Source organism: Lutra lutra, chromosome 4 (assembly GCF_902655055.1).
Source record: "Lutra lutra chromosome 4, mLutLut1.2, whole genome shotgun sequence".
Classification (NCBI taxonomy): domain Eukaryota; kingdom Metazoa; phylum Chordata; class Mammalia; order Carnivora; family Mustelidae; genus Lutra; species Lutra lutra.
Genome location: NC_062281.1, coordinates 96,008,814 through 96,031,523, shown reverse-complemented (window position 1 = coordinate 96,031,523; position 22,710 = coordinate 96,008,814). Strand labels below are relative to the sequence as shown.

Sequence of the window (22,710 nt, the reverse complement as noted above, 5' to 3'; positions counted from 1 at the left end):
ATTATCCCTTTATATCCTTACGTAATGCCATGAGGTAGGTAACTACTTTTTGCAGAAGAAGAAATTGAGGATCACACAGCTTGCATAACTCACCTAAATTCACCTAGTAGTAACAAGGAGTCTGAATTGAAATCCTTGTGTATTCAAATCTAGTGCCCAGATTATTTTGTTAGACTGGGTTGTCTTACTGCATACTGAACCTTAATATAGAATGATGGAACAGAAGAGTACATTTGAATTTTTTGACTTCATTTTGTCTAACTTTATCTTAATAAAAGTGAAGACAGTTAATTTGATGGTAGATGGACCTTTGATTACATTTATTGGACTTGGGATTCATTTCTTTTTTTTTTTTAAGACTTTATTTATTCACTTGACAGAGATCACAACTATGCAGAGAGGTAGGCAGTGACAGAGAGGAGGAAGCAGGCTCCCTGCTTGAGCAGAAAACCCGATGTGGCGCTCGATCCCAGGACCCTGAGATTAGGACCTGAGCCGAAGGCAGAGGCTTAACCCACTGAGCCACCCAGGCACCCCTCATTTCTCATTTTTAAGGAAAGTATTTGATAGTTTTTCAGTAAACTATAAACAGAAATATTTAGCATTAATGTAGATAATAGGAATGGAGAATGAGACACAGCTGAAAGTAGCATTGCTTTATGGTATATTTACACTATTGGTTATGATGGAGCATTAAATCTAACTGGTTTTGAAAAGAGTAGGTGGATAATGTTATTTGAGTAACTAAGGGTATCAAAAACTTTTTTTTTTTTTTTTTGGGGGGGAAAAGGTGAGAAAGAGCGTGAGTGGGGTGGGGGTGGATAAGGAGGGAGGGAGATTCTTAAGTAGGCGCCACACCCAGTGTGGAGCCCAACTCAGGGCCGATCTCACGACCCTCAGATTATGACTTGAGCTGAAACAGAGTCCTACGCTTAACCGACTGAGCGCCCCCTCCTGCCAGGGCCCCTAAAAGCCCTGACAGTTTTCAGGGCACATGCTCTGGAGCAAGAATTGATCCAGTACCATAGCCAGGAAAATAAGGGAAGATCTAGGAAAATTTACTTTTTGATTATAAATCTGACCAGGTATTAACAAGATTTTTAAAAATTAGGTAGAAACAAACCCTAGGATTGGCTGCATTTCAGGATACTTGAGAAAAAATTAATGAAAACTTTTTTTTCCCTGTAGTTTAGAATTTCTTATCAAGATCTGTTATAATTACCACTCCTATAGCCTCAACATGTATGGAAGCTATGCTTAAGGAACATGCTTCAAGAGATAACTCTGTTTTGAAGTTCACTATCCATCTTTAAGATTTCTCCATTCCATTCTGTAACTACCAAATATTTTTAGGTCTTCCTTTCTACATTAACTTGTGATAAAGTAAGAAGGGCAAATCTAATTCTTAATGCTATGTAACAGAGCTTTTTATATTAGTCTCACACTGTGCAAAAAGACCGCTGAGCAATCCATTTTCTCTATTTCTGGAAACAATCTTAGAAATTTGAAGAACGGTTGTCAGGTAAATTTGTGTACCCTCTCTTTGACTATATTTTATATCTGTAAGAATGCTGACTAGCAGCCTTTCTGAAATGGTCTCCGTAACATTTTGATATAGAGAGATAAAAATTACCTTCTAATTACCTTCAAAGGCTCCTTTCACGCCTATAAAACTTACGTCACTGTTCAAAGTCATACAAGACCCAGAAGATAGAAGCCCACGGAAACCAGTCAACCATGACACACTGTGCCCTGTCACACCTACTATGTGCAAGGCACAACTGAATAGGACAATAAATTAACCAACTGCATACTCATTTTCTTTTCTCTGATTATATATTTCATTTTCCTAGCAAAGGCAAATATTTCTTTACAAGATATTATCTAACCACTTACTGGATCTCCACCTCAATCCTAGTGTGTCACAAACTGAACATTCCACCTGTCTCTTCTCTCTCACTCAACACCCTCACCCCAATGCTCTTCCTTCAAACTGCCTCTCTGGCATGGCAGCAATAACGTCCACCAAGTCTCCTACAGCAGAAACTGCAGTCACCATAGGCTTCCTTCCTCTTTCATCTCCCCTAATGGTTTACTCAGTCATCAGATGCTGTGGATTTTATTTCCTAAAATGTCTACTTCTAAATCTAAGATCTTCAAGTCATTGCCATTATCACTATTGCTGCCCTAGCTCTAGTCTCATTTCTCCTCTGGCCTTCTGATAGCCTCTTACTTGTCTACCTGCCCAAAGTGTTAACCTCCCTAGTTACTTTCTATGCTGTTTCTTTTGCCATCATTCTAAACAGAAATATAACGGTAGGTCTCCCTTGCAGAATACTCCCCACAGACCACAAAGCCAAAGTGCTACAAGTAACATGTAAAGCTCTGGTATCCAGTGACCTGCCCTCTACTGGGCCTTCCCACATCATCTCCTAACACCTTCTTTTGTTTCTTCCCTGTTTTTATATCTCTCTTTGGCCTTTATATACAGACGGCCTAATATCTCAATTTTAGGGAGCTCTAGTACAGGCACAGAGAAATGATCCAATCACCCAAGAGTTAGATTACAGGTTTTTTTTAAAATAAAGATTTTATTTACTTATTAGAAAGAGACAGAGCATGTGTGCACAAGTGAGGGGAGGGGAAGAGGGAGAGGGAGAAGCAGGGTCCCTGTTGAGCAGAAAGCCCAACGCATGGCTGGATCCCAAGACCCTGACATCATGAACTAAGCCCCACTCAGAGGCTTAACTGACTGAACTACCCAGGCGCTCTGAGATTATAGGTTATTTTATTAAATTTTGATTAAGCACATCATTTGATATATAAAATATAAGAAAAATATAAGAAAAACCTAAAAGAAGCAAACAAAATAAACTTTGAGTGTGGTGTTGAAACTTAATGGAAGTTGGCTTTATAGGCCCTTAAGAATATAGAAAATGTGTTGGCTTAAAAAACAGGCATTTGGCTTTTCTAATCAATGCAATCCATCCTATATATTATACCCTAGAAAATAAATTATAAATCCAGACACTTGCTTTGAATTGTCATTCTGAATTTTTGGTCACAAAATATCTTTTAGTGTCTTTCATTTCCTGCTACCCATTTTTTTAATTATTAAGAAGAGAGATGTATACTTCAAAAGAATAACAATAAGGCCATTTTCTACTCCAGCAATCTACAACAAACACAAACTGATGTTCTTCCCCCCCATTCAATAATCTTTGTATCTATGACCCAGCCGCTTCAATTACAAATCCTCTTTGTTCAAAAGCCAAGCATGAAATTTTATTAGCCATTAGAACACATTAAATACTCTGCTCTTCACATAAAGGGAAACAGAAATTATAGCTGAAGCTAAAGAAATGGTAGAGAGAAAATGTCTTGCAGAATATTTATTTTAGTGTATACATGCTGTACAATAATTAGGGAAAAACAATTCATTTCAAACTGAATATAAGTGTCAAATATATTCCCTGACTCATGCATAAAGATATGTAATCAGCAACAGTTAAATAAGGAGACTGATGATCTTTTGGCCAAGTATGTTACTTACTTTTGTTTTTTGTTTTTTTTTTGAACTACTAAAGCATGAATAAACACAATGGGATGGAGCTTTGATAAAATTCAAGAGTAGCCCTTTATCAGTGTTTAAGTAATATATTCATAAATGCATCTATAAGTAATTATAATAATATTACTGGTTGATACTCTTAAAAACATTATATAAACTTTTGGCAAAATGAAATCTTTAGTAGGGTAAAGGCTACTAAGATAGCCTATTGTTTTGAATTAATACTGAAAAATGTCACACACCAACAGATTCTTCTGCCTCTACTTGCGTAGATAAAAAGTTAATCAATCTTAAGAAAATTAGGCAGAGGTGGTAGAAAATGGACAATATAAGCAAGGATTGGCTTCAAACCAACAGTAGGAAAATCTCCTATTGAAAAATTTACTGGGGAAAAAGTCCTCTCCTAGGACAAAGAGTTTTCCTAGTTACTGTAGGAAAAGAACGTTAAATGATACTAGCAAGTTTACTAGAACATGCTAATGGCATTCATATCCTCTTCTAATCAAAGGATGTTGTGCCCGTCAGCAGTGCCCTACAGAAAAGCTAAGATACTGCACCAGGTGAGGGAGAACTCCTGGTACTTCTTACCCTGGCATCATATTCAAGGACAAAAGGAGGAAAGTCAATCTGTTCTGGTGATATGGCAGAGAATAGCTGGTGGAGGCTGTCCACATGGTGGATTTTGTCCTTCAGTCCTGAGACAGAAAAGGTGGTAAAAAACCATGTTGATACCTGATTAAGAGAAGAGAAAATAATTTAAGCCAGTGGCCAAAGTTAGAAATACAAACATGGTTTTGAAGATTTATACTAAGTAGAAACTATGTTTCAAAATTGAAAGCATGTCAGAAAAAGCTCGTAATAAGTAATGTTTTTCAAAGTATGGGTTGTAGTTCATCAGTGAATTATGCAATCAGTTTAATGGATTATGAACAGCAATAAAAACAACAATAAAAAGGAACAACACTACAGTAACAACTACTGGGAAGGCAGTAAGGGTGCGCAAAGTGTTTCAGGAAGCTTTTGCTTCTGTTTAAGTGTCTCTATACTCCTATGTGTGTAGTATGTTGTCATGCAACAGATGCTTCTTACTGTGGATTGTGGGCAAAATCCCCGGCATTATTTGGTAGAATAATTGATTCACTGCTACTCTGAAAATGGTTAACATCTCCAAATTCACAAGCTCTTTTCATTTTTTCAAATGAGACTGAAAAGTTTGCCAATATTTGATACATTTATTTTTCAGCTGACATTTGGCATGTGGTCTCTTTCTTAATTAATCAAAGCAAATTTTCTGTGGCTGTGGAGCCACCTTTGCTCATTTCACTTTGAACATGCAATCCCTCTATAAAAGCTAGTCTGCAAAATTTGTTGGCTCCAAAAAAAGAAAAAAAAATTCTTAATAGCAAACAATACTTACATAAACTAGGCAACAACTAGAACTCACAAATTATTGTCCATCTATCTAAATGCCAGTCTTAACTAGTCATGTTTACCAATGGCTTACACAATGGTTCTATGAGGTAGATACAATATTGTTGCTATCCCCATTTCATTTACAGAAGGAAACATGTGCATATGAACATGGGCACTGGGACAGTGCACTACGAATGTAGAGCTGGGTATGTTATACATACACAACACTCTGGGCATCTGCCGCTGATGTCAATCTTACCACATTTTCCAGGGGCTGTTCAAACCTTTCACATATTTCATGCCCCTAATAAGACAAACTTTCTTCGTACCTCCTTATGAGAATAGGCATGAAAGAACAGAGACAACACTGCACTAACTTATCAGGATCTTGTCCAAGTCTGCACTTGGTAGAGACTCACTTCCTTCATTATTTCTCCCTTACAGCTCCAGATTATCTCTTCTATTGAATTCATAATACCTGAAATTTCCATTGCATTTAGAGCACTTATTCCTTCCTAGTATTTTATAAATTCCTAGTATTTTAGTTTTTTATGTCCATTTCTATAATTTCCCTAGGACTTGGCAGACAATCATAGAATAATAGTCTAAAGTTTTATAAGATACAGATAGAACCATCATTCTAAAAGTATTTGATAAAGAATGAGTAAATAAAGATAGAACTTATTCTACAATGATTTTTCCAGCCTGAGTCACTATTCTACTTTGGCTATACTACCAATGACTGGCATAAGGTCTCAAATATTAACATTACCCTCTGAACCCTCTCCCCTCCCATCTTATCAAGTTTATTTGGAGGGGGTGATGGAGGAGAGGGGAGGCACCTGGACTTGCTAGAACCAGGCGGGTTAATTTAAATCAAATTAAACAGTCAGTTATTTACATACCCCAAATCAGTTTTTGACATCAGTTTCTTTAAAGCACACACTGTTATATACCTCATTTTCTGCAAACTAGAGTATGACACTTTCAGATTAGAAGCTCTAACTACAATTAGCCACAGAAGTAGCTAAGAAACCAGTAAGAGCTATGGAGAGATCACAGACATTTTACAGATTCCAGAAAGAGCTTAAGGAAATAGGAAGATTGTAAAGTCCAAACAGAGAAGCACCTGATGGCTGTGTTAAGAGATTAAACATGTGTGCAAGGAATTAAACATCTATTGATCGTCTGTGTACTAAGCACTGAGCTGTCGGTGATACAGGGTAACAGTGATAGAGCTATTCCTCTAAAGGGGGCTTGGGTTTTAGTAGAGGAGCTAGATTATAAGCAGAAGCATAACAATTACCTAAGGCAAAATGTACTAAGTGCAATGAATAGCCCACAGAAACAGGTGAATACCTATATATGCAAGGAGCCCCTGCTGCATGGGAAAAATACAGAACTGGAAGGGCCTAAGCAGAAAACTCTTGTGCCTTTGTTCTCTTGCCTCAGAAGCTTTTTACATGCTGCTTTTGTATGCCTGGCAATTGTTCTTCAGAGCTCAGATCAAAATTCACCCCAGTTAGGAGGATTTCTTTGACCATACTTCCACCCAAAACTGGAAAGGAGCTTCTAAATGATTCAACAAACACTTTGTTTACTCATGCTATGGCATAATTAGTATTCTGTATTATCTGATTCTCTAAAGAGACTGTAAATTTCCCAATGCGGGGAATGTCTTATACAATACCATATGCAGTGTGTAATTAACAACAAAAAAAGTAAGGAATTTAAGGTGTTGGAAGAATTAACAATTCGGGCGGGGGTGAGAGTTTCTGGGTGTACTATTTTAATACTCTTTAGGGGTGGTTTAATATTTCTTCATTCTACAATAAAAATACAGTGTACTTCAATCTGCACCTCAGGTTCTTCCTCTATAAAATGAGCAACTTAGACTTTACATGATCTTTAAGGTCCCTCTTAATTGTATAGTTCTAGGCCAAGAATCCTATATATGCCACACCAAACGACATAGTGGGGTGGCAGTGGTAAACTCAAAGAGAAGGTTGGGTTGGGGAGACTAGGCAGTGACCGCAGGCATACAATCTGCAAAAGAGAAAAACATTTCTCTGTCCCATTTTCTGCCATTACCTCCTTCACATCCTCCAGGTATTGGCAAGAAAAAATTACTCAAAGTAGACAGAAGGAAAAACCCAGTTTTCTGTTCAGGGACACTTAAGAGCACTGTCTTTGCTTCTTAAAATTTTAGTTTTCTATAACTTAGCTTTTAATTTTCAATAATTTATGTCATAAATACACATTTACATAAACTTATGTTACTTATTGCCTCCTATTTTAATGAACCGATGAAAATTTAAAATTGGAAAAAGGACTGTTGTGATGTTTTGTGAATGCTGGAAATTCTTTCACCCAATTACTCACAAACGCAAAGCCAAGAGCACAGGATCACAAAATAATATAAACTAGGAAAAGACTATAAAAGACTTTAGTACATGTGTGTACTAAAATAATCTACTGGAGCCAGAATCAAGAGTGGGTTTAAATAGTTAGTTTGCCTTGTATTAGTAAACTTCAAAGAAGAAAAAAGAGTAGTGCTTTATATGAGCAGTCAATTTATTACCACTTTGGGTGGAGTGTCCTGGAAAAGATCTGAGGAGTACTGAAATCAGAACAGTGTGATTCGATTGTTTTATTATCCCTTGATTTCGTCTCATTATCTTATAATTATAAACACCCCATTTAGAGTTTTTGACTTAGTATAAATTAATGGGTGGATTTCATTACACATGGGTCTTATTCTCTCAATCCTCCCTCATTTTCCCCATTGCAAAATGTTATCAAGAGGTAAAGTAATGCTTTTCACTTTATATATCTGGTCTTCAGCCTCTGTCCAGCCTGCCACTGACTCCTATTTGAAGCAATTCCAATGTATGGCAGCTAAGGCTGGTGGCTCTAACACTGAAATTTCTGGTAATGTGGTTCCATCAATGTCTCAGGCTGGATAGCTATTTATAGACTCTCTACTGTGGGGGAGGAGGGATTAAAGTCATATCTTAGCAAAGAGTGGCCACATGGTTTTATAAGTTTAGTACAAAGGAACACTATTCTGGTAAATCTGAATTTGTAACAGAAGTAAAGAAAATTACGAAAATGTTCAAATATTCGCTAAAATTAAAACACCAGTATTAGCCACCACTCAGTCATTCACATTTTCCTTATGTTTTAACACATATCTACCCATCCCTCTATTCATCTGTTGATCCATCTTACTTTTTTTGCTGCATTTCCAAGTAAACTGCAGACATCAGAAAGCTGTCCCCAACTACAGCATTCATTATCTCTAATGAGAGTTCAAAGTTTGTTCAGTTTCTTTGCTATCAAATTTATACTTGATGAAGAGCACAGATTTTAAGTGTACTTTACTGTTTAGGCAAATACATAATATATACATATAAATCCTATTCAGATACAAAACATTTCATCACCCCAGAAAGTTGTCTCATGCTCCTCTTCCCTTATGGCCCTCTCCATGGAGGCAAATGATGTTTTGTTTTTTTTCTACCATGGATTAGTTTTGTCTGCTCTAGAATTTCATATAAATGGAATCATACAGCATACAATCAATTTTTATGTAAGGACTCTTTCACTCAGCTTAATGTTTTTAAGATTCTTGTGTGTGGTTCTGTATATCCAGTAGTGTGTTCTCTTTCACTGCCAAGAAACACTCCATTACGAGAACACGCAAGAGCTTAATTATTTGTAATCCTACTGACGGGCAGCACCTTGGCTGTGTCCAGTTTTTGGGTTGCTATGACTAAAGCTGCTATGAACATTCTTATAGAAGTCTTTTTTGGCACATGTTTTCAGCTCATTTAGGTAAATACTTAGCAGTGGCACTGATGTGTCACAGATGAGGTATATATTTAGTTTATAAGAGATTTTCATAACTCTTTTCAAAGTAGTTGCACAATTTCCCATTGCTACTTATGAGGTAGGAGAATTCCAGTCACTTCACATCATTGGCAGTATTTGGCATTGCCAGTCTTTTAAATTTTGGCTATTCTGGTGGCAGTGTAGTGGTCTCTCACTGCAGTTTTTTTTAAAAAATGTATCTTTTAAGTAAGATATAATTGATACACAATAAGCTGCACGTAACTGAAGTATACAATTTGTTAAGTTTTGATATATGTATACACCCATGAAACAACTAACATAATCAAGGAAAAGAACATAGCCATCACTCCTAAAGGTTCTTAGGGTCCTTTGTAATTCCTCCCTCCCACTCCTTCTCCCTGTCCACAGGTAATCACTGCTCTGCATTCTGTAATTACATATTAGTTTGTATGCCCTAGAATTTTATATGAATGAGATCATACAGCGTGTTATACTTGTCTGGCTTCTTTTACTCGGCTTATTTATTTTGAGGTTCATTTATGTTGCTGCCATGTATCAAGAATTCATTCTTTTTTATTACTGAGTAGTATCCTATTGCATGGATATACCACAGTTTGGTTGTCAATTCTCTCAGTGATAGGCATGCAGGTTATTTCCAGTTTTTGGCTGTAACAAATAAAGGGGCTATGAGCATTTGTGTACAAGTCTTTGTATGGGTATGTTTTCATTTGCCTCAGGTAAATACTAGGAGTGGAATGGCTGGATCACCTGGTAGGTATACATTTAATTCTTTAAATAAACTGTTTGAAATTCTTCAAAGAAACTGCCAAAGTTTCTGTAACATTTTACATTCAGATAAGCACCGAAGGGGAATACCAGTTCTTCCATATTCTCACCAACATTTGGTATGGTCAGTCTTTAAGCCATTCTAACAGGAGTGCAATGTTAACTCATTTTGACTTAATTTGCACTTTCCTAGTGACTAATTAGGTTAAACATCTTTTCATGTGCTTATCTGACAGTTATATATTTTCTTTGGGGAAATGCTTGCACAAATCTTCTGCTCATTTCTAAATTGAGTGATTTCTTTATTAATGATTTTTGAGATTTCTTTGTTTATTCTAAAGAGAAATCCTTTATCAGATAAAGGCTCTATTTACAAAGATTTCATCCTAGGCCGTGGCTTGTCTTTTTACTCTCTTAACTATCTTTTTTTTTTTTTTTAATATTTTATTTATTTATTTGATAGAGACATAGTGAGAGAGGGAACACAAGCAGGGGGAGTGGGAGAGAGAGAAGCAGGCTTCCAACTCAGCCCGATGTGGGGCTCGATCCCAAGACCCCGGGATCACGACCCGAGCTGAAGGCAGATGCTCAGCAACTGAGCCACCCAGGTGCCCCTCTTAACTATCTTTAAAAAGGCAGAAGTTTTTAATTTTCATGAAGTCCAATTTCTTTTATGGATTGTACTTTGGTGTTATATCTAAGAAATCTTTGCTTTACTCAAGGTCACAAAGCTTTCTCTCTTATATATCTCTTATATATATATTTTTAGAAGTTTAATAGTTACACATTTTATAATTTAGGTCTTTGACCCATTTCCAGTTAATTTCTGTATGTGATGCAAGACACAGATCACAGGTAATTTTTTTTTTTGCATATGGATATCTAATTGTTTCAATATCACTTATCGAAGACACTCTCCTTTTTCCACTGACCTGCCTTTGCACTCTTCTCAAACACCAGTTATCTATATACACATGAGTCTATTTTTGGATTCTTTATTCTGTTCCACCGATCTATAGGTCTGTCTTTATGACAACACCTCACATAGCCTTGAGTACCACAGCTTTAGAATAAGCTTTGAAAGCAGGGATTGTCGGTCCTTCAACTTTGGTTTTCTTTTAAGATAATTTTGGCTATTTAAATTCTTTGCATTTTATTGGTCAATTTCTACAAAAAAAGCTTGCTGAATTTTTGGTTGGCAATGAATCACCATATTTAGCAGGCATTAAGAATTTTACAATATTAAGTCTTCTAGTCCACAAATACAGTGTATATCTTTCTTAGGTCTCCTTTAATTTCTCTTATGAATATTCTGCAGTGTACATAACTTGTACAAGGCGCAGGTCTTTCACATCTTTTGTCATATTTATCCTTAAATATAGTATATTTTGATGACAGTGTAAATAATATTAGTTTTTTAAATTTCAATTGGGATGTTTGTTGCTAATACATACAACTAATTTTTAAATACTAATCTTAAAACTGAAACCTTGATAAAACTTACTTATTAATTCTACTAGTTTTGCTGAGGATACCACCGAGTATTCTACACGATGTTCAAGTCATCTGTGAATAAAGACAGTATTATTTACTCCCCTCTACATCTAGAGCCATTTTATTTCCTTTTCTTGCCATATTACAAACTGGCCAGAGGCTCTGGTTACAATATTGAATAGAAGTGGGGAGAGCAGACATTCTTGCAAAGATATGCTAAAAACCAAGCTCACCCTTCTGTTTATCTCCACTAAAGAAAAAATGTCAGTAGCCACTGGATGAACAAATATAAATGGAAGATGAGATAAGGGGAAATAGTCAAGCAGTATCTTCAACTGTTACAGAAAGAAAAAATCAGCCACCCACTGAGCATAACAAAATAGTGGAAAAGTTGATAACAGACATTATCTGATAGGACCATGTAATCAGAACTTAACTGAACAGAGCAGGAAAAGTCCTTCATTTAAGAGACTGTTCCAACACTGTACTTTTTTTTTAAAGCCTGGCCAGTGTTCTCATAAACATTTAATTAGCACTTACTAAGCTATTCTAACACTGAGGGACCAAAAGGAAATCTGCAACTTTTAAAAGAATTATTTAAAATATTTTATGCAGGGCGCCTGGGTGGCTCAGTGGGTTAAGCCGCTGCCTTCGGCTCAGGTCATGATCTCAGGGTCCTGGGATCGAGTCCCGCATCAGGCTCTCTGCTCAGCAGGGAGCCTGCTTCCCTCTCTCTCTCTCTCTCTCTGCCTGCCTGTCTACTTGTGATCTCTCTCTGTCAAATAAATAAATAAAATCTTAAAAAAAAATAAATAAATAAAATATTTTATGCAAATTTTATAGGTAGTATTTGGATGAGAAATTCAACAATTCTGTAAACAATAAGAAATCATTGTTGAAAACCATTCTCTCAATGAAGTCTTCACTCATCTATTAATTATGAAGTGTAATGAGGACTTTTTACTACTTATCTTACCTAATTTCTCCACAGTATTTTAAAATAATGACTACTTCTACCGTGTTTGATGCTTTTCCTGTTCACTGGCTCCCAGAGCATTACTCAATCTTGGCTCTCCCACTGATTTTTAGATTACTTTTCCTTGATCTCCTTCCTTGATCCCAGGGTCTGTCTTTAGCTATCCTCTTTGTGACTTAATTCATTAACATATTTAAAGAGTTAAAGCTCTATTTACTTAAAGGGGACTCCCAAATTTATATCCCAATCCATGATCCCCTTTATCTGATGACACCTGGGAGTCATGGATGACACAGTCCTTTCTCTCAACCCTATTCATCTAATAAATAACTAAATCCTGGGCTTTATGCTGAAATAAGTCCTTTTTTCTCCAAACCCCACTGATATAATCAGGTTTTGTTGTTTTTTTTTTTCTTTTTGCTTTGACCCAGTAGGCCAACTTCTGCAAAAGACCCTGTAGTAAATATTTTAGGCTTCTTATATTAACATGATAAGAAAATGTCATTAGGCAGTCCTGAAGGAACAGTGCTACACTGGAGGCAGGACACTATGGACACTAACTAGGAGGTAGCTGTGTCCTTTCAGATGAAAGATGGTGCCAGCATCAACTCAGGCAGAGGCAGTGGGACTCATGGCACAGGCATACACTGGGACAAAAGCAAGCACACAGACTAATATAATATGATGCTTCCCTGGTTCCCGGCTTAGGCACCTAATAGGCAGTGGTCCCATTTACTAAGAACGGTAACATAAACAGAAGTTTGGGAGTGAGTGGAGGGGGAGGACATGAATAGTTCTGTTTTTAAAATGTTGAACTTCAGGTGTCTGTAAGACATCTACGTGAAGTATATACTCAACAGCTCAACATGGAGCCCAGAAAGGATGATGGCCATGACAACTATGGTAACATTTACTGAGCTTTTATTCTAGGTCAGGTAATATTTTAAGCATTTTATACATATTAACTAATTTCATTCTTCCAATAACCCTAGAAGGTGGACACTACTATTTTTTAGAAGATGAAAATTTTATAGAAGATGAAATTAACATACAGAGCAGTTTCATAACTTGCCTGAGAAGATAAACTGGTAGTTGGTACAGCTGGGATTGGTAATATTCCCTGAGTCTTGGGCCCATGCTTTAAACATTAGGCTTCACTGCCTCTCCTGACATGTATTTGGGAATTGCATATAATTTGGAGGATTGGTGAAGACACAGGAATGAAAGAAGGTACAGAGTGAAAGAAAAGGATGAGGGCTTGGGAACATTAACATTTCAAGGAGAGAGGGACCATCCGTGATTAAGGATGCAGGGAAAAAGGATAAAGATGACCAGTGGTTTTGGTGTGAGTAGCTTTAGCTGTCAGAGTGGGGTTTGAACAAGACAGGAGTAATTTAAGGTGAATAAAAAATGGAGACAGTGAACATAGAATGTAGATCACACTAAAAAATTGTGGTTGTCAATTATCATATGGTTTCACTTATTTGTGGAGCATAACAAATAGCATGGAGGACAAGGGGAGATGGAGAGGAGAAGGGAGTTGAGGGAAATTGGAAGGGGAGGTGAACCATGAGAGACTATGGACTCTGAAAAACGATCTGAGAATTTTGAAGGGGTGGGGGGTGGGAGGTTGGGGGCACCAGGTGGTGGGTATTGTAGAGGGCACGGATTGCATGGAGCACTGGGTGTGGTGCAAAAATAATGAATACTGTTATGCTAAAAAATTAAAAAAAATTAAAATAAAAAAAAATTGTGGTTGTTAAGGAGAAGAGAGAGAAATGTAGGCTTTATCATGTTTAAAAGTTGATGAGTTAGAGCCAGAAAAATGGGAGAGGAGAAAGGTGAAAATTGCTGAAGACAAAGTCCTGAGGAAATGGAAATATATTGTGTAGTTATCAGTGGTGGCTCTATAATTAAAATGTTTAGATTAAAATCCAGCCTCTGCTACCTATTAGTTGTTTACCTTGGAAATGTTATTTAATCTCTCAAAGCATCAATTTCTTTACCTCCAAAATGGGCATAATACTACTATCTCCTTCTTAGATATAAGGCTTAAACAAGGTAACACAGGGAAAAGCAAGGATATAGTTAGGTGCTTAGAAAACATTAGCTATTATTATAATTGGATCTGGACCACAGGTAGAGGGGCTACTCTTCATTAAGAAGAGATACATTTTTTATGACAGGAAAGGACGAAATAATAGGAACAGATGACAGGTAAGTCTGGGTGGGAGGGAGGAGAGAGGCAGCTTTTTACTGATGTTTTTCAATGTTCTTGGTTAAGAACAAGGCCAGGCCAACAATTGGAATGAGGAGCTGCTAGTAGGACCGGGCTTGGGGAGAGCAGAGAGCCTTGCTGGGACACTATCCAGTGAAATACCAGGGGGCCCTCAGCAGAGAAAGCTCCATGAGCCTGCTTAGAAGACCAAAATGACATGTCTCTAAGACTTCTCCATCTGTGCTCAGCAACCCAGATAAAGGAGTGAAGAAAGCAGAGTGATGAAGTTATCTCATGATCAGGGTTTGATGGGCAAGTGTGATAAAAGATTAAGAGACCATAGGTTATTTTCAGCATTAACAGCAGTGACTAAAGTGATAGAATGTGGGTTTTAGGCTGGATAGGGAAGGAAATAAAGACCAAAAAAAAAAAAAAAAAAAAAGAAGAGAGAGAGAGAGATGATAATTTCAGAAAAAGTAAAAGGACCTAAGGAGTGCATATTGATGAAGTCAAGATGCCGGATTAGGTATTAGGGATATTCAAAGAACGAGATAGCTATATTTTAGCTCTCACAAATCTTGCAGTCTAGCGTAAGGTAGAAAATTAAACAAGTAATTAGAATTAAAAACGTCACAATGATAGAGACTAAAATCTTAAGGGGGTACAATGCAGGAGTACCTACTAGTTGCCGAATTGGTTGGGAAAAGTTTTCTATGGAAGTAATTGTTAAGCCGAGATCTGAAGGACAAAGAGAAATTAGCCATGAACAGAGGAAGGAAAGTACACTCTGTAACAAGAGCATGAGCAAAGCCCAAACAAACACAGAGTATGAAGAAGCAAGGATTGAAAGGCTTGTATGACTTGCCTATAAAGACACTGGAGTTTACATGGGACCAAAACATTAGGACCACAACTCACTATCACTTAAAAGGAACAGTAAGCAAAGAAATCAGCAGTCACAGTGGTGATAGTAAGAATCAAGATCTTGAAATATAGCTTAATATGCTGGCATGCAGTGCACTAAAATTCAAGATTTAGCTAAAAAGAAACACACTGTACCTTTGAACGAAATGTTGGATGAACAAAATAAACAGCCTTCAAATTCCTCTTGTATCTGATTTGAAATAAAAACAAGGGTCAGTATGTCATGCTATGGACAATTAACTCTGCTAGAGTATAGAAATATATTCACAAAGAAAAAAAGTTAAAAGTAGCTCTAGTTCACTTATTGAATTTTAGGTGAAATGTCAAAAAATGATTCAGAGAACTTTTCATTATTTAAATTATTTGTTTTATAAAAGATGTTGTTTCTCTTGGCTGTGACAGAGCTACCTGCAGGTAGAACAAAGTAATTTCATATTTAACAAACACTGTGTGCCATTTTTTTATATTGCACTAGAATCTCTGGGACCAGACTATGAATTAACATACTCATGGGTCACTGGGTCAAATAAAATAATATTTATAAATGTATTTTGATAAAAGTCACACATCTTATTAATAAAAAAGGTAGTATTTTTGTTATTTTATATAAAGATTGGTAATGATCCCAACCCTTTTTCAAGATGTTTTTTAAAAGCAGGAAAAAGTTTACATATGAATTTCCTTAGATGCAAAACATGCTGGAGTTAAGGAGGGCCTCCTCATATTAAAATATCTTCTCTATATATGATAAAATTCTGTTACATGAAATACATTTTTTTTTGCATAATACTAAGCAATATTTGTTTATTGATTAGTATTAGGAAAGAAAGAAGCTATCTCCCCTCTTCATAATTTGCAAAAATAACTAACTTGACATCAACAACATCGTAGAGCTTCTTCAGAAAGTCAGAGTCCAGATGATTGTATTCGCTGGTCAGTGTGTGAAAATACACTAATACATATTCTTTCACAGCAATGTGATCCATTACATGGATAAAATATAAGAGAGCCTAGAAGAAAAAGAGAAGTAAAAGTAAGATCACAGTGGTCTATTTCACAGAAGCCAAGAATGAGGCAAAACCCAGAAGATTAGCCTCATCAATACCCCGGCACTGCAGACAGACATCTCAGACTAAGGAGTATCAATTCTCTTTTAAAAGAACTTCAGGGCGCCTGGGTGGCTCAGTGGGTTAAGCTGCTGCCTTCGGCTCAGGTCATCATCCCAGGTCCTGGGTTCAAGCCCCACATCGGGCTTTCTGCTCAGCAGGGAGCCTGCTTCCTCCTCTCTCTCTGCCTGCCTCTCTGCCTACTTGTGATTTCTCTCTGTCAAATAAATAAATAAAAATCTTTAAAAAAAAAATAAAAAAAAAAATAAAAGAACTTCAGGAAAGTGAACCATGCCAGTGTTATGTAATTCTCAGAAATGATATAGTAGGATCCATTTTTGCCTTGTTCTTTCTAAATGGTGGAGAACAATCAATCTCTATCCTCTCAAATAACTCTTCCTATACTCAAAAGAGTTCTTCAGTCAGCTGCCAGGTTTTCCCTCTGTAGGATAATGATATTAATATCATTAGAAGTACAATTTGTAGACTTCTGATCTTTCCTGAGGATTCCACATGAACTCAATGAAAATCTTTGCAGTCTCTACTGGGATATAGACTTAGGTCTCTCACATAACCAAGAACTGCTATACAAGGACATTATGAGTGATGCCTCCCTCCCATGGCTCACTTTGAGGACTAATTTTTTTGGCATCTTTAACGTTGACCTGAATGAGAAAAATGAGAACAGGTTTAGTCAGTAGGTGGCAATGGACTGGGTAGCTTTCGAAGGCTCAAATTTAATGTGATCCAGATCACATCAGAGAAATAAGTATTAGAGAAATAGTCCATATAAGAAGGATGAAATGTAAGAGAAACATTAAACACAAAGCAGAGATACAGTATGGGCAGGGCCAGGATGACCCAGTGGTGTGCCTATAAACAATGACATAGAGGAAGCTAAGAGTTTACAACTGAAAGATTATTATCAAACAGGCGATTTCCCAGTTCTTCTCAGGAGAGTCCTTGGCACTGTCAGGAGTGGACTGAGATGAATTAGCTTCCAACTACTGGCAGAGCTGACAGAGGGCGCTAAGAAAACACAGTATCTTTCCAGTTTGTTGGTTTGGGCCTCACAATATATCTCATTATATGAAATGGTACATAGTGGATATTCAGAACACCAAGCAAGGACACACCAAAATCAAACTCAGAGATTCATGTTTTTATTGGTTATCAATCATATTATAATGAGAAAGAATCTATGTCATACTGATTGTTATTAACACAAAACGAGTAAAGTAGAAACTTACTAATGATATCATTTGCATCAGCTGAGTTTTTCCTCTGCGTGTGTGTGTGTGTGTGTGTGTGTGTGTGTGTATTTTTGTTATTATTTCTGCTTTTACCAGACTGCTTCTGGTCCTCTATTTCTATCTACTCTCTACCCCCTCCCCAGGGCAATTAAAATACTCATTTCCAGCTTTAAATTCCCCATCTTTAACTTAACCTTTTTTCATTATAAGGAAGTATAAGCCACATGACAGAAAAATGGAGAAAACAAATTCTCCCTAAAATCATTAAATCCATTTCAAAATATTTACATTTTGAGTTTTTACCTTTATGCTTAAAACAAAGCAAGTTAAGGTCAGTGTGTAAGCAGCTTAATGTATCACTTTCTCTCCTACCAATATTATAAGTATTTCTCTACAGTACTTGTCTTTAGAACCGTAATTTTTAAGGGTCACAAACCATTCCATTTGTGGATACACCATAATTACCTGTTAGGAATTTAAGTTCCAATTCTATGCTACAAATGGGCCTGTGGTAACATGCCAGGTCCAGTGCTTCCACAATTTTTTTAATGTAAACACCACTGACCAGGAAACTAAGGGCTTAGCCAGAAGCAATTATCTGCTTTTGTATAACTGCGTTTTTATGTTAAAAAATAGGTGCGATTTTTACATTTTTAAAGGGCATAATTTGTTACTGTAGTTAAGAATGATTTATTAAAGTGATTCTCCTCTCTTGCAGTCAGTTTCTAATAATACTGATATTCTAGGACAATTTACACATTTATCTTTTAGATTCAATGGTCCCTTGCCCAAGTATTCCAATTTGGGCAGTTTCAGGGTCAACAGCTACTTCCATACTTCAGGTTATTTCCTTAGTACAAATTCTGAAGAACTGAATTCTTGGGTCAATGGATGTGACCATTTTTATCATTTCGATTCATCTTTGATGACAATGATTATTATTTGAGATTTCTGGCTAGTTTTGAAGGCAACAAAAGGTCTGTCATTCTGATTCGCTTTTTTTCCCTCTGGATTACTAACCGTTTTTAAAAGCAGAATCATTTTCTTATTTATTTTGCCAGAAAGACGATTTTTTCTTTTATGCCTCGGCTATTTCCGTCCTTTGCCTCCAAATGAAGGGATTGTGGCATTATGACATTTTGGGTTAACTACATCCCTGACTTCTTCTCTTCAGATAGATATTCAAGACTTAATTTTTCTTTTTTCAAGAAAAGCAGTATTCGAATGTTAGCATAATTATAACCCAGAGTGATTCCAACTCAAAACTTGCCAGTTGTGTCATATCTGAAAGAGAGCAGTTGCGTTTTTGATCACATTATTGGATTCTAGTATTTTTTGTTTCTCCTACAGAACCAAACCAAACCCCTTACTGAAATGGTACGTGCCAACATGCAGAGCCAGGGTCACTCCTCTGCCCAGATACACACAATTCTGCCCCATCTCATATTCTAAGTTCTGATTCCAAATTCATACCCTACTAATCACGAAAATCAACATTATATGTAAAACAGAGCCTTTCTGTGGCTTACCTTGTCCATATCTATTAATGTGACAGGAATGTTTCTTCCAACTACCACCATCACTGTGCGACCACAGTTATCAACACCTGTGAACAGGAAATGTGATCAGCGCCCAGAGACTTTATTCCAAGACTGGACTCTGATGTTATAAAAATATTCTACACAAATATAAAAGATTGAAAATCAAGAACTTAACATTTTTAAAATTTTATCTTCAGATGTCTTTCACTATGTGGAAAACAATACTTTTTTTTTTTTTTTTAGCTTCATTAAATTTTGATGACTGCCCTTACTATTAAGATAAGTTTTCTTACAGGTTTTAAATCAGGGACAGCCAAAGGTAAGGCTGCAGGGCACAGATCTTTTATACATAGCTTTTTGCTTAAGTTCGCTATGATTTTTAATAACATTAGTGATCCAGGAAAAACTACTTGGAACTCAACTCTGAAAATTAATAAGTACTGTCTGAAAAAGAAATTTAATGCGGTAAGGAGTGGAAATCTGAGAAATTTCACCATCTCCATCATATGTTTATGTAAGGTTTGAATTTTGTACAGCAAGTGGATGACATTTTTAAAAGCAGAAAAAATGTTCAAACGTAAGAAAAAGGATATTAAGAAGAAACAAAGTTGGCCAATGTAGAACTGTAAGATGAAAATCTGTAGGCTGATGTGTTTTTACAATCTTGACAATGAGCAAAAACTACCCCCATTAGTATAAAAATTACTTTTTTCACAGATAAAACAAAATCAGAGAAAAATGAAGTTTCTAACAGCATTCGAGAGAAGGTCCTTAATTAGTAAAAGTTACTATGTCCTTAAGCTCACCTGTTTGGTATAAGGCTTTTAGAGAAGCAATATCAGATAGATCCTCAGATCTTGCTTGACATAACCAGCGATTGTAACTAGAGAAATAAAGGACATAATTATTAAAATAACCCCTTGTAAATTAAATTTACAAATGGAATCTGTTTTTATCTTTCCCTAAAGAATGGGATTTTAGGGACGCCTGGTGGCTCAGTTGGTTAAGCAGCTGCCTTCGGCTCAGGTCATGATCCCAGCGTCCTGGGATCGAGTCCCGCATCGGGCTCCTTGCTTGGCGGGGAGCCTGCTTCTGCCTCTGCCTGCCATTCTGTCTGCCTGTGCTCGCTCGCTCTCCTCTCTCTCTGACAAATAAATAAAATCTTTAAAAAAAAAAAAAATAATGGGATTTTATTATAATGTGCAAGGAATTAAGGAGGTCATTATACTATGCAGAAACTCTACTAATGTGTTATTGATAAATACAAATGAGTTACCGAGTAACTGAGAAAGGATGGTGTTCATACAAAACGATTTAAAAAAATCCTTTATGATAAAGTGAAGACTATTCATATAAATGGCAGAGATACTAAGTACTCAATTTAAATTTTCAAATACTGTTATTTTCCTTTACTAAATAAAAAACATGCAAATAGGAAATCTTAAAGCAAAAGCAGTTATCTAAAACAGATGTTCACTCATCCAACAACAACTTGGTTTTGAGAATCCTACAGTGAAGAGACACGGTCAGTGCCCTCAAGGAGTTTACTTTTCATAAGAAAAACAGGTAAATGTTCAACATGTTATGTGGGACCACAAAGGAACTAGGTAATTTTATGCGGGAAGCCCAGGCTTATTTAATGATTGGTTAATCAAACCAGCTGCCCCGATAATGCATATAGCAGATCCTAGGGACTGCAGCCTGGCTTTAGCCAAGAGGGCATTAAAACTAGAAGAGACGTTAAAGATCTCAAAGAGGGTAAATGACCTGCAAAAGGTTGAGCTTATCTTAGTTACCAGCCAATTATTGGTGGAGCTGAATTTGAAGCTGTACTCAGATCTCCAGATTTCTGAAAAGGTTAGTATTTTTTCTACTATTTCATACCGCTTTCTTAAAATTCAAAGGGCCACTCATTTGTGAAAAAAGCTTTCAAGGCACTGAAATGAATGAAAAGCAACTTTTTTTTCAAAGATTTTATTTATTGATTTGACAGAGAGAGATCACAAGTAGGCAAAGAGGCAGGCAGGGGATGGGGGGGAAGCAGGCTCCCTGCTGAGCAGAGAGCCTGATGCGGGGCTCAATCGCAGGACCCTGAGATCACGACCTAAGCTGAAGGCAGAGGCTTAACACACTGAGCCACCCAGGAGCCCTGAAAAGCAACTTTTGAAGCATCTAGGTCACACAGGGCAACATCCCATAACATAAGGAAAACTAAACCAGGAGGGGGTGACTTGGTTTCTAATCCTATCATTTTCTATGCAACCTCAGTAAGTAAAGCTGTTTCACCTCTATGGACTTGCTTCCTCATCTGCCAAGTGGTGCTTATGAAGAACACTTTTCAGCTATAAAGCACAATTACACAGCTAAGGATATTTAATAGGAAGCCTATTACATTTGGATTGTAATCAACAATGCCTGCTAGTGTCACAGAAATTGTAACTGCCTGTAAAAAAAAATAGTTGGTATCACATAGTTCCACAGTTTTCCTTTTTAAATTTGGAAACTTGGGGAACCTGGGTGGCTCAGTCTGTTAAGAGTCTAACTCTTGATTTCGGATAAGACCATGATCTTAGGGTCGTGAGATCAAGACCCAAGTTGGGCTCTGTGCTGGGCGTGGAGCCTACTAAAGATTTTCTCTCTCTCCCCTTTGCCCTCTGCCCCTATCCCTACCTTTAAAAAAAATAAATAAAAAGAAACTTGCCCACCAATGTAAATTGAAAAATCAAAGAGAAAACAGCTCTGAATTTTGGTTTAAGACACAATTTGCAAGTCAAGAGAAGACCTATGTTTATGGTAGTTCTCCTTATCTGTATGTTCTGTTCCTATTTTTACATGGAGTCACTTCCTTGGTTATTCACACTAAATTCCCAATCGTACTGTTTTCTAATTGTCTTATGATTAAGTCATCTTCACAACAAGATTGAACAGAATGCATTTTAAGTGGCTTATAAGCATCATAGGTCCTAGCACAAATCATGCAACAGGAATTCAGTAAATGTCGGTTAATTTCTATACTCCATTCTTGGATTCATTAGCTCATTTCTCAACGATGTACTGTATTCATGCAAGGGCCTGCATCATAGTAGGGACTCAGATCTTTGTTTAATGAAATAGTAAACATGAATATTATTCAAGATATTTTTGGGGGCATCTGAGAATGATAGCAAAAGGTCCTTGGCTTCAAAGAGTTTAAAGTTGAACATATCAGATAGATACATGAAGAATTAACTCTGTGATAAGACACAATGAAACAAGCAATCCAGCAGAGGTCTAAATATTCTATCACTACGCCAAGGGGAGGAGAGGACAGCAGAGTGAGGGGGAGTGGAGTGGAGTCAAGGTCCAGACATGTGGAACTAACTGCTCCCCCTTCTTTGCACCATAAAGATTAGCACAAGGCTTCACCCACTTACAGCCAGTGTTTGCTTCTGCTCTTAGACAACAAAGAGGGGATGCATCGTATTTGTCTCTATATGTGCAGGCAATCTCCAGGGTTACTCCTGATGCTGAATAACAATGTGTTCAATGAACTCTGAAAAAACTATTTTTCAAACTGGAATTCAGGTGCACAAA

The 22,710-nt window shown here is 36.8% G+C and overlaps 1 protein-coding gene across 2 annotated transcripts in view; it reads right to left on the bottom strand.

Annotated features, from left to right (window-relative positions):
- GDAP2 (ganglioside induced differentiation associated protein 2) overlaps positions 1-22,710 on the bottom strand; it is a 72,668-nt gene that overhangs the window by 6,640 nt on the left and 43,318 nt on the right. For both annotated transcript variants that reach the window (XM_047725490.1, XM_047725491.1), the window contains exons 9-13: positions 19,944-20,020; positions 19,126-19,202; positions 16,108-16,247; positions 15,373-15,427; positions 4,160-4,303 (exon numbers count right to left, since the gene is read on the bottom strand). In XM_047725490.1, the coding sequence (XP_047581446.1) occupies positions 4,160-4,303; positions 15,373-15,427; positions 16,108-16,247; positions 19,126-19,202; positions 19,944-20,020 (493 nt within the window). The remainder of the gene's footprint in view (positions 1-4,159; positions 4,304-15,372; positions 15,428-16,107; positions 16,248-19,125; positions 19,203-19,943; positions 20,021-22,710) is intronic.